We start from the raw sequence: 12,790 nt of genomic DNA on the forward strand, positions 1-12,790 counted from the left end.
AATGCATTTTTTGTGTATTTATAAACACGTGATCTTCGGGGTGTGGGGGCAGTAGCTGGATCCGCGGGAAATTTTGAGCGGTGGATGGATGAGTTATGTACGGTGGCGATGCAAGATGGGCCTGCATGCGGATCGATGACGTGGATGGGGTAAGACTGACCCAATTCCCGCACTGTTTGCAATTGAAATTTTGAAAGTAGATTTTGGTTGCCGCCTTAGCGGAATTTCAAGTATTCAACTTTAGCTAAAACATAGTCCACATTTTTGCAATGATTTTTTATAATATTTTATAGGGAAGCATCTTTATATAAAAATAGGAAAGAACTAAATATTTTTCTGATAAATTACAATAAGGGACACATGAAGTAAGAAACTTTATAAACAAAAATATGCTCTCCATTTTATAAGGCCTATTATTTCGACCAATTTTTTTTACAAAACTAGGAAATCTTCATAATAACATAAATAATATAAGAGAATAATGTTTCTCCTAGTGTGAGGAGATAACTCCCCTCCTCATACCAATTGTACGATTACATATGTCACACTATTTTAATATTATTTATTTTATTTCCTATTTTCTAATATTTTATTTTTATGAAAAATCATCATCTTGTCTTACCAAAAGCATAAAAGTTTCTATATCACCCGTCACCAATGTTCTGAAGTTCTGAACTTTAAAGAAAAGTTTCTCTTTCATTCAAGCAATTCACTTATTCATTTTGAAGGTTTTGAAGTTTCTCATCATTCAAGCAGTCCTCATCGATCTCACCTTCCCTCTTTCATCAAGTTTTTGAAGGTTTCCTTTTTTCATCATTATTCATCTTCCTTACTTATTTCCCCAATTATCCATTTCTCATCAACTTTTTCTTAATTCTTCTCAAAAAATAATCCCAATTTCATGTTTATACTTCATTTGCTTATAATTATTTGCAGAACTTATTATATATAGTTTGACTTTATTACAGATAATGGAGATAAGGTTTAATGAAGATATTATTTCCTAAGATGATCAAATGCATATAATGGAAGAGATGGATGAACAAGTGCAATCCCGAGTTCAAGCAAATTTTGAAAAGAATGAAGCCCCACATGTCGGTATGACATTTACAACTGATAAAGTAGCTTATGATTTTTATAATTCATTTGCATTCAGATAAGGTTTCTCCATTAGGAAGAATTGGAATTATAAAGCAAGGAATACTGAAATAGTCATAACGTATCACTTTGTTTGCAATAAAGAAGGATTTAAAAGGCTAGATAAGAGATTGTTAGGAAAAGAAGTAAAACGTCGTCGTGATGAAAGGGAAGGTTGCAAGGCTCATATGCACATTGAAAAGACAAAAGAAGGAGACTGGGTAGTGAATAAGTTTTCCAATACACGTAACCATGAATTGATTATAAGCCCAACTAAAAAATGTCGACTACGTTCTCACAACAATGCACATAAGAGCTCTTGTATTAAGAGTCTTGTAGAAAACATTAATGGTTGTGGATTAGGTCCAGCATAAATTTCACGTCTTGTTAATGTCATGAGTGATGAATCAATCATGGTAACACCAAAGCAAGTTGTTGGACAGCTGAGAGTAAATAGGAAAAATAATATTGACAAAGAATGTATGGTTGTTCTTAAAAAATTCTTGGAGAGACAAGTATTAGACTCTAAATTTTTTTATGCCATTGAGATTGATAAGGATAATGTTTGTCGTAGTATATTTTGGGCTGATGGTAGAACAAGAAATGCATACCTAAAATTTTGTGATGTTATAGTTTTTGATGTCACATACAAAACCAATAGCTTTTCAATGCCGTTTGCACCATTTACCGGTGTAAATCATCATAGGCAATAGCTCATATGATGATCATCATGTTTTGAGGGAATAGCTCTTCCAAGATAAGCACTTGGCGAAAAGCATCAACTGCTATCAACTCTTCTGTAAATTTCATTCTCAATTGCAACAGACATGACCCTGTTGTGTCTTCGCGTCCACTAAGTCCAGATATATAATAAGTTATGCAAATAATTATAAGCAAATGAAATATAAACATGAAGTTGGGATTATATTTTAGGAAGAATTAAGAAAAAGTTGATGAGAGATGAATAATTGAGGAAATAAGTAAGGAAAATGAATAATGATGAAAAAAGGAAACCTTCAAAAGCTTGATGAAAGAGGGAAGGGGAGATTGATGAGGACTGCTTGAATGAATGAGAAACTTCAAAACCTTCAAAATGAATAAGTGAATTGCTTGAATGAAAGAGAAACTTTTCTTTGAAGTTCAGAACTTTAGAACGTGGGTGACGGGTGACAGAATGGTGAAAATGAAGAGGTGGTACAGAAACTCTTGTGTTTCTTGTGAGAGAAGATAATGATTTTTCATAAAAATAAAATATTAAAAAATAGGAAATAAAATAAATAATATTAAAATAGTGTGACATGTGTCATCGTGTAATTGGTACGAGGAGAGGAATTATCTCCTCACACCAGGAGAAACATTATTCTCTTAAGATAAACTCATCTTTTCCTCTAATTTTAGATGTTTACATAATTTTTGCAATCACACTTTTCATGTTTAAACAAGGAAAATGAGGGTTTAGGGTTGCGATCTAGGAGATTTAGCGATTTAGGGTTCATATGTTTAGAGGTTGAAGAAAATGTTATAAACGTAGGATGTGGTACAGATATTAGAAAGTAAATATAAATATAGTTATTTAAGATATGATCGACCTTTCACAAATTCAGGAATTAAAAAAAAAATAGAGAATTGAAGTGAAGGACCATAAAGCTACATTTTAATAACTCATTTTTACTTTTAATAATAGATTTTGGAATATTGACTTAAAGCATGCAAAACCGCAAAATAATTTTTAAAGTGTATTATGGGATTGGTCCTTCCAATGCAGCTGACTTTAATGCTTCATTTGGTTGACAAGAGAAAATAAGAAGAGATAAAGAAGTGAGAAAGAAAGAGGTGAGAAAGAGAATAATTAGAGTAGATTTTTGTGATGTTTGATATAAGAGAATAAGGAGAGAAAATGAATAGAAAGAGACATTCTCTTCTTTTACTCTTCTGTTTGGTTGAACATAAAATAAGAAGAGATGGATGATATTATGGTTCAAATGACAAAAATGTCCATAAAATAAATAAAAGACAAATAAAATTATTGTTTTATTATTAATTAAAAATAAATTTTATAATTTTATATTTTATTATAATTTCAATTTTTAATTAATATTTTATATTTAAAAAAGATTTATGTATGTTAATAGTATTTAAAGCAAGAGAAAATATGTATGTAATGTTAGCATGTGAGTTTTCTATGCTGTCACTATATTATTCACTATTCATTTTCGATCATCATTTACTATTAAATAAAATTAATACAAAAGAATGATGGATAATTGATGTACTGGTTTTGTATAAATTTTTACACTATCAAAGTATCAATCATATATATTACACTTTTAAAAAAAACAAATAGAAAAGTTTGAGGGTATATTTAACATTTCAAATAAAGTCACAATTCTCTCTTCACTTTCTCACCACACTAGAGGAGAAAGAACATATGGTGAACCCCACACCTTTTTTATTCTCTCCTCTCCTCCCTCCACAACCAAAGGGGAGAAATCTTCACTTTCTCTCCAACCTCTCTCGCACTCTTTTCTCTCTACTCTAATTTTATCCTACCATAAAGGTCTATTTGTAAGCTGAAGCATGAGAGGGAAACAAAAGGAATGACTATTTTATGTAGCTTACAACATTTCTGAATGATATGGAAGCAGTGATTTATGAGTTTTTTTTTTATTTCACACATAAAAGTCTCCACTAACAAAACATTAATCTAGTAGTATAAAATTTTCCTAAATCGCAGTGTACAGAACAAGGCCACCACATACTCAATAAAGATTATTTCAAAGATATCACCAAAATACATCAAATTATACACACTTGTCTTGCATCAATTGTGATCAAATTATATCAACTTTCAATTGAGACCCTTTTAGTTTTACTTTCTTTTTCCCGGATATCGTCTATAAAGCAGTCCTAACAGATTAAGATTGAATCATTTAAGCAATTAAGAACAACTCCCAAACATTTCATCCGATTTTGATTCAGGAGTTTTTCTCTTCGCATTTTATTCTGGCCATACAACCATATGTCAGACAGCTAGGTTATCCTATCACCTATTCATCTCAATAACTGTTCATATTCGGCAAAAAAAATACTAAGCTTGGATCAGTCAACCCATAAGATTGCTAGAGACCCGCCTAATTGAAGGAACACTAAAATGTCTCTGAGGAATCATAATCGAAACTTTACAATAAAGGTGTCCCTCAATGTTGAGAAATAAGTGGTCTCTTTTCAACCATTTCATAATGAAGAACAAGATTATCCTGAAAGGAGGTAGTACATAATTAGAGGCTTAGAATCAGACAATTAGCCGCAGAGCATGAAGAATTTAACACTGATAAAATATATTTACAAAAACTAACCTTGCGGACTGTTTCAAATGTGGTTGGATCAAAGCAGTGATATGATCCTCTCTCGTATGTGGCTGTTTTAACAAGTGGCTCCATGTTGGGAACTCTTATAAGCCATAGATGATGCAGCTTGTGATAAAACCAACCTCTGCTGTAACTGAGAGCAAAACAGCATTAGTACCTTGTTAGAAAATATTGAATCAGGAAAAATAATTTAGATTTACAATTTAGGAATTCCTGTTAAAATATATTGAGTTCATGAATACTCAAATTGGATAGGCGGTTAACAAATAGTCGTCAATGTTTAAGACGCTCATTGAGTTTATTGATCCCAAATTGTAATAATCTCAATAATGTAGAAGCACAAATCATCCAAATATGAAAAAGAAACAACAAAAAGGGATGGATCGGAGAACATGTGCATACAGCTCATATGCAGCATAAAGTTGTGCTTCATCTTTGGGCATGCTGGGAGGAAAAACAAACCATAATTGATTATCATGCCAAGCAAGTCAATGTTAAACCAATTAAGATTCAGTTTTTCATAAGTACCTACCTGTAAAATATGTAAAACAATGTTTCCAACGAAAATTTCAAAAAGTAACCTTGCTGCATCATGCAATAACAAATTAGCCCATTGAAAAGGTTTGACGTAGGGAAACAAAATTAAAAAACTCACATGTAGATCAGGTGGTTGTTTAGCATAGTAACATTGTGGTACATTAATCTCCGGATCACCCTTAGCTTGTTCGTCAAACCAAGGAGACCCAAAAGTCTTGTGAAGATTTTCGGTTGAGTTCAAATTTAACCCAAGTATAGTAAGATCAACTCCAAGAGCAAGAGATGTCAAGTCAGGATCACTCATCCTGATCACACTTAACAAACCAAGCAAACCAAATGGATCTGGTGTAGATTGTGTAGTTTGTGTAGACTTCATTCCCTGATCCCGAAAAGACTGATTTACAGTTGACATTTGAAGGCGGAACTGGGGCTGGTTCTGGTGCTGTTGATATTGCTGAATGAACTGGTCGTATGAACCCATACCAGAAATTGCATTTGCAGAACTTGGAGGCCTTAATCCAATGCCTGGAGGTCCACTCTAAACCAAAATCCAGAGAGATTGAGAGTGTCAGAAATACTTGCTTCACTGAGAATATGGAAGACACGCTAAACTAGAGAGGGAGGCTTATTAATTACAAAAACATGTTCCCACATTCATGAGTACAGAACTTGCAGACCTGTGATTGATAGTTTGAGTGTGAAGATGGAAAAATATCTGACCCATGTAGATGGAGAAGATCCTGCTTGTTCACAGGTGAAAAAGGGACACTCCCACTACTCACTGAAGAAGCATGCTGCTGCTGTTGAGCACGATGAGATGAATATGTTCCCCCCGAACTAAAATCAGCAGACCTCCCCATCTGCAGAATGAAATCATGGAAAGATTAGGGACGATAATATTTTTGATCCATCAATAGTGTAGACATGCATACAAATATAGAAAAAGATTTCTTAATCCTACAGCATAATTACTCACAGAGAAATGCTGCGATTGCATCATTGGCACAGCATTATCATGAAGTTGCTCTTTCTGGTGCATATCCATCGCATAATCTGCATTACCACCTGTACAATAAATGACATGATAAAAACAAAAACTGGAGTAAATTGAGCAACATTTACTCAAGTAGAGTTCTGCAAATAAACACATACGACCAAAAATATTTAGAACACTAGATTGTTGTTACTATCAAGCAATCAAAGATTCATCAATGCAAATCTAAAAAGTGATTAACCCCTCAGCAATAATAGGAGACATGAAATCATTCTGATTAAGTCTATGAAAGATAAATTGCTGAACATGACACAGAAACCAGGAGCATGTATATCTATCAAAACCAATCAAGAAGCAATAATGGGAATAAATACATAAAAGTAATAAAACCAAGCACCAAAAGTAAATTTCATTCAAACCTTTGAATCCAGGTAAGGCTGGGAAGTCTTCATTTTGAATACTAAACTCTTGGTTTTGTTGAACAATAGGACCAATACCAATACCCTGTTTTCTTAAAGAACCTGAAATTTGTTTTATATAATTCTATGTAAGAAGGTTAACAAATTTATCAAGTCAAAGTGTAAATCATTTTCATCACATACCCAACTGCCCTTGATGTCCTCCAGCGGAACTAGGCCGACTTGTCAGTTGAGGAAAGTCATTGATGTCAAAAGGTGAACTGTCATTGGTATTCATATCATTCAACATCCCCATAGAGTTCAAGTTACTTCCTGCTTCAACATGGCTTTGGGAAAGCGGGCCTCCAGCACTAGGGTAAGAATTTCCTAGCATTGAAATTACCTGCGGAGATCCTGAATCGAGATGTTGTCACCATAAAGTAGCATATTATGTCCATGTAAAATCAACTCAATAATAAATGAGGAAAAAGAAAAATATATGTTCAACATGCAAATCAAACAAACAAATGATTTGACCATGCATTTTATATAAGCCTCACACAAGCAGCCGTTCATTAAAAGGTTTTCCAATCAAATCTTGCTGCCTTAGTAACAGAAAGAAATAGCATTGAGACACACGAGACAAGTTTAAAGAAGGTCAACAAGCAGCAGCAAATGCAAACATAAATATGACCCATGATCTAAACCTAGATTATCCATTTAGAAAAATGAAATGAGTTATGGATTTCCCTCTCTTCCTGAGAAAAAATAGTCCAGTCCTATCTATGGAGTTCACCATGGCGGAATGGTGTATGGGAATGGTGGTTCAGGAGCTATGAAGCCCCGATACTTCAATATTTCTCACGTATTCGTATCCGATTGCTGACCGATGTGAATGAGAGCACATGAAATTAGTAGCAAGGAATATGCCAAAGTGAGATATTGCTGACATATGGGAATAACTTTCCAAACATTCCATTTTCTCTACTCCAGCCTCTCGGATTCTTACTTTAAGAGTTTGGTTCACTGTTTCCAATGATAAAATCAAAACATTAAAAGAAAGACAGCCCAGAATACTTGCAACGTTGCCACTCAGACTCTCAACACCTGGAGATTTATTGAGTATCTAATCCCTGAAATTATAGGATTTTTTAGTGTCCGCCTTATTCAACAAGATAGCTGCCATCCCAGCAACTACTGTGTCATGGCAATTTTAGCACTTGCTGCATAGCATTACCAAGGACAACACTGTAGCCCACTTCTTTCCGCAAAACAAGAAAAGATAACACTTTTAAAATCCTTATAAAGGGTGGAAATAAAATTTGCATAGATTAAGATAAATCTTGTATCCGAATATTCCCCAAAAAAACCATGAGGAAGATAACAAGTATAAAGGGTGGACAAAACACTACTATGCATGCTCCAGTTCACTTTTCATACAAAAGTGAACAAAAAAAGGTATAACATGCTATGCAAGTATGCATCAAGGAATATAAACATCAAAAAAAGATAATCACAACTAGCAGTCCAAAGCAGAAAGTAAACCGCTCCCTATCACAAAGAAAGAGAGAGGAGGTATAAGAAAGGTATGTCCACAATCATTATAAAGGCCGAAGAACCAAATTAGAAAATCAGATATCTCTTAGGGGGAAAGTTTACTTTAACACCATTTAAAAATGCATTTATGACTATAAAAATGCATACCATGTGGGAGCACACCACTCATTAAACGGCTCTGTCCCTGAACACCAAGGCCACCAGATCCACTGTTTGTACTCAAGTTTAGACGAGAAGCAAAGCCAGGCATGGACAACCCCCCACCATTTCTTCCAATATTACCTCCTACCATATTTCCAACAGAACTTGTGATTTGAGGGCCTGCATTTCCTAGAAATTGGGATACTCCCAATCCTGGAACAGCATTCCGGTTACCAATTGCAGCAGATGTTGGAAGAGTCCCAGGAATAGAACCGCCAACTCCATTTGTGCTACTACCAAATCCAGGGTTTCCTACACTTATACCCCCTCTATTTGTGACTCCAGAGTGAGATAGCTGAAAATATAATTAAGATATGAAAAACTGGTAAAAATGTAGCAGTAGATATATTTGCCAGAAAGAAAAAGTGAAACTATGCTATAGTTACTCTCCGAATGTATAACAACACAAACACGTGACACAACTCGTACCTGTGACAGTGCAGCAGGGAGGTTGTTGGATGCAAATCTTCCACTAGAAAGGTTACCGGTGGGTTGCTGAACGCCCCCGGGTGGAATGTTATTTATTATTGAGTTTCTTGATGTGAGTGTACTGGACATATTGGGAACATTGAAGCTCCCATGAATAATGTGCAATCCTTGGTTAGCTCCTGCAGGAAGAACATAGCAATTATACAACTAAAAAGAGGGCAAAAATTAAGTAACTCCGGCAAAATCTCCCTACCACTGTGATGAAAAGCAGAGGAGGCTGCACCAGACTGACCAGAGAACGTTGTAGCAAAAGACCTCCCAGCACCATCTGGATGGTTCGAAGCAGATCCATTCAGAGAAGACTGCAAAGAGAACCTCGTCACCATTTACATCTATAATTGAGACCCGTAAAAGGGGAAAATCCAGACATGCGAATCAACATGTTAGAATATTTTTAATAGTAACAACAGTACTTAAAAGGTTAAATTACTCTTTTGGTCCTTACAATTTTACTAAATTTTAAATAGATTTTATGCTTTAGTTTTTTAAATCAGGTCTGTATACTTCAAAAACGTTTCTAATAAGTCCTTACTAGTAAAAGCTTTCGGGACTTAACTACAAAAAAATATAATTCGTGGAGATTTAATTAATATCTTTTAAACTATAGGGACTATTTGAAAGCCAAAAAATGTAGAGACCAGACGATTAATTTAATCCTATAAAAAGGAGGTTCTCTCATGCTAATTGATGCATCTGAGAAGCATAAGACATGTAATTTTCGTCAAGTGGCTGAAATTTTTTATCTTCAAAGTTTCCTAATATTCAAATTTACTAACCACACAGAGGCAGCAGCCAGTAAACCAAAAACATTCGAAAATAAGGTATCAAAAAATTAAGACCAGGAACTAGTATTAGCACTCAAGAATTCCTCCCAAACCCAGTTGGACGTATTACTGTGACGCTCCCACCACACATAACCTAGAATTTAATGGATGTCACTTTCGCTTCGCATAGTTTCTAACTTAAAATTGAGAACAAATGCCGTGTTCAGGCTTATAATTCAACTAGCGAGACAAAGTAAACATTTGAATGGGAAAATCATAGTACTATATTATAGCAATTTGGTAGCAAAGAATGCAAAAGAAAGAAGGGAACGGTCAAATATTTAAAAGAGACTCCAAAAAGAGAAAAAAAGTTCAGAACGCAGTGGAATACATTAAGTAACCCTGACATTGCATGAATTTAAAAAGTCCAAGCCAAAAGTCGTTCCTTTGCTGAAAATGATCTTCCCTTGTACTTGGAGTTGTCAGGACAACCTGAAGAGTGTTACATGCAACCAGCTAAATACCTAAATAGGATAAGACGGCATCAAAAGCAATATTAGACATGAATCAATACAGTTGTAATCATCCAACTTAAAACAATCTAGATCAAAATGTAACAAGAAGCACATGTAAAAGATGAAAGCGAAGTCAGACACAACATTTTATCCTATTAGAATCTTGCTTCCCTTCTCCAAACTACTGAACCTGAAAGTTATTCTGGTTCTACCACTTAACCTTTGTAACTAAAACATGCTACTCTGTAAAACACCATATTTAATTCCTGCAATCATGGTAAAATTTAAAGTTTGATTCCAATAGATCACTGAAAACATTCTGAACCCTTTTTCGTGGAAAAACTAATAGAAAAACTGAAGCTACCATCAAAACAAATTGGCCACATACAATGGAACTCTTGTAAATCAAGAATAAGAGGGTATAAAGACTTAGCCTTACTAAAAATTCAAGACATTAAACAAATGTAGCGCTGCACTAATGTAAAACCACCAGAGTTCTAACAAGAAACAATAAAATCAAACTCATGAGTCAGGACTCTGGAAAATATACTAATCAAACATTCAATTGCATATTCGTCGTTGCTTTAATATTCTAAATTAAAAAAGTATAAAAATACATAAAGAACTAAACTACACACTAGAAAACAAATAATAAATGGCATTATGCATATACATCGAAAAACGAAGCTGAAGAACTCGAACAAAATCATTTAGAGCGATTATATAAAAAAATATGATCAAAATGGAGAAGTGATAATGCAGTAGATCGAAGTTGGAACGAGTAAAAGGCGAAGAGGAAAAGAGAGTACCTGAGGAACAGATCAGAACTACGATTCTGAGTCAGTGACCGAGTTGTGCCCTAAATCGAAAATGAAACGAAGAGAAAGTGGGGAGCTACAGAGTGAGAGAAAGAAACTTCACGTTCGGTTTGGGAAGACAGATACAAAGACTAGCTTTATAAAACTCTTAGGACGAAAATGTTCGTGTGGCAGGGGCCAAATTGCAAATACGAATTCTTGTCGTCACCTTGCCCAAAATTGCATACTTTATATTATCTTTCTATTTAGGCAAACATAGTTTTAAAGGGAAAAGAGATAGCACGTTTGAACCATCATCATTTCCTACTTCAGTGTAATAATATATATATATATATATATATATATATATAAAAGTTATGCATACATAAACATTATATCATTATTTATTCTATTTATTTTAATGTATGATGTAAGTGTGGCGTATAAAACTCAAATATTACTCGAGATAAGATTAACCATGAAAAAGAAATAGCTTCAAATTACTTTTACCAGTTCAGGTGAAAAATCAAGATTCATTATACCAAAATAATATTTGTTGAAAACTAATATTATTATTATTATGCAAGCCAAAGTAGTAAAGCCATCTAAGAAATAAAGATCAAAAAATAAAATAAGAATCATGACCATTCCATATTCATTTATATTACTCTTTTTATTTATCAATAATGATATCAATGGTAGATGTTGTGTAGTAATAGTGTAACATACATTTTTTTTCCTGTACGGTGATAATACCTGGCACATCCATGACTTTACCAACCTTTAATGGTTCATTCTTACACAGACCCACAAGCGGAAAGAAGTATACCCAGATATTCTATACTCATTCCTAAGTTCAATTAGCTGATATCATCACATGACAACAGCAACATTAACTCTTTCTTTCATTGCTTTTCAGGCAATTACTAACTCACTTCTGTTACTTTATATCCTTCCCTTCTCTATTTACATGTCACTTAAGATTCATCGATCATGGCTTCACAGGGAAGTATTAAAATCTTGAACCGACACCTAAGATTCAGAATCATTAATTCTTTCTTTCATAAATAAAAGTACATAAAGATTACAGGACATTCTTTTTTGCTTCGCACAGCCATCAGTGTATACTACCTTTTGAGAATGAGGTAGAGTTTCACGATGAACGAGTCACTAAATTTTTCCGGCATCATATTCATTTAATTCCTTCAACAAACAAAAGAGAACATCTTGAACATAAAGATTTGGGCAAAGTCTTGTGTTAAACTGTCATAATTGGTTTCTTTATTACACAAGATAGGCGACAGCACAAATAGCCAATTGCCAACCATCTAGTTGATCTGAATTCTGAAATATTTCCGTATTTGTTACTTTGAGCAAGAAATTCAAGAATCACGTAATTTCCTATTTAAGTATTTCATAAACTACCTCTCCGCATTGCACAATGCTGTATATATGAATTCTTCTTCAACTCAATAATTAGAAGTACCATACACCAACCTCTCCCATGCTTCCATGAGCACCCTCATTTTCTCTTTACTGGGTTATAAAATCTCAAAACAAGATCAAGGAATGAATCTTGCACTCTACTAATATGATCGTTTCAATTCACAGCAGAAGAGGAAGAGAGAACCGTACTTGGAGATAAAGAGACGTCCAAGAAAAGCCCTTCGATATAAATGGATGACGAGGCAATAAACATAATGTTAAGCAATTCCATATTGATCAAAAATACACTATCCAGAAACAAAATCTCAACGAGCATTCTGAAAGATAATTGGTCAATGTAATACAAAATTAATCACTTAATTAACTAAAGTTAAATATTGATCCACCAAGTTCAATCTTAGTCTGACAACCTAGAAGAAGTCGGATCAACCAAGTTCAACGAGCATTGAAAATTTGAATTCGGATCAAGAATAGAGGCCTAAAATGGGTCGTTCATTCCTTGGGTTTATGCATTCGGCAGGACGATCAATAAACAAAATCATAGACAAAATCCAACAAATATTAGCCAAAGTATTGAAGATCAAACG

General features: G+C 34.1%; 1 protein-coding gene across 4 annotated transcripts; it reads right to left on the reverse strand.

Annotated features, from left to right (window-relative positions):
• On the reverse strand, window positions 4,067–10,959 carry LOC109351615 (probable NOT transcription complex subunit VIP2). Of its 4 annotated transcripts, none has more exons than XM_019593128.1 (14): window positions 10,770–10,959; window positions 9,837–9,969; window positions 8,875–8,983; window positions 8,622–8,800; window positions 8,154–8,487; window positions 6,639–6,848; window positions 6,456–6,557; window positions 6,019–6,107; window positions 5,720–5,902; window positions 5,161–5,580; window positions 5,038–5,090; window positions 4,908–4,949; window positions 4,494–4,638; window positions 4,067–4,394 (listed from the first exon to the last, which is right to left on the reverse strand). In XM_019593128.1, exons 2-14 carry the CDS (start codon window positions 9,852–9,854, stop codon window positions 4,335–4,337), a joined length of 1,944 nt encoding a protein of 647 aa, XP_019448673.1. In that variant the 5' UTR covers window positions 9,855–9,969; window positions 10,770–10,959; the 3' UTR covers window positions 4,067–4,334. The 4 variants fall into 4 exon arrangements, with proteins under 4 accessions (XP_019448673.1, XP_019448672.1, XP_019448671.1 ...); XM_019593127.1 differs by having other exon boundaries at window positions 6,019–6,095; window positions 8,139–8,487; XM_019593126.1 differs by having other exon boundaries at window positions 8,139–8,487; window positions 10,770–10,958.

The sequence above is a fragment of the Lupinus angustifolius genome, chromosome LG07 (genome assembly GCF_001865875.1).
Source record: "Lupinus angustifolius cultivar Tanjil chromosome LG07, LupAngTanjil_v1.0, whole genome shotgun sequence".
NCBI lineage: Eukaryota > Viridiplantae > Streptophyta > Magnoliopsida > Fabales > Fabaceae > Lupinus > Lupinus angustifolius.

What these genes read in the sequence shown, in the direction of transcription:
- LOC109351615 (XM_019593126.1), bottom strand. An exon ending in CTCTGCTTTTCATCACAGTG is followed by an intron (nt 8,801 to 8,874) that starts GTAGGGAGATTT and finishes TTCTTCCTGCAG; the next exon opens with GAGCTAACCAAGGATTGCAC. An exon ending in TTGTTTTACATATTTTACAG is followed by an intron (nt 4,950 to 5,037) that starts GTAGGTACTTAT and finishes TTTTCCTCCCAG; the next exon opens with CATGCCCAAAGATGAAGCAC.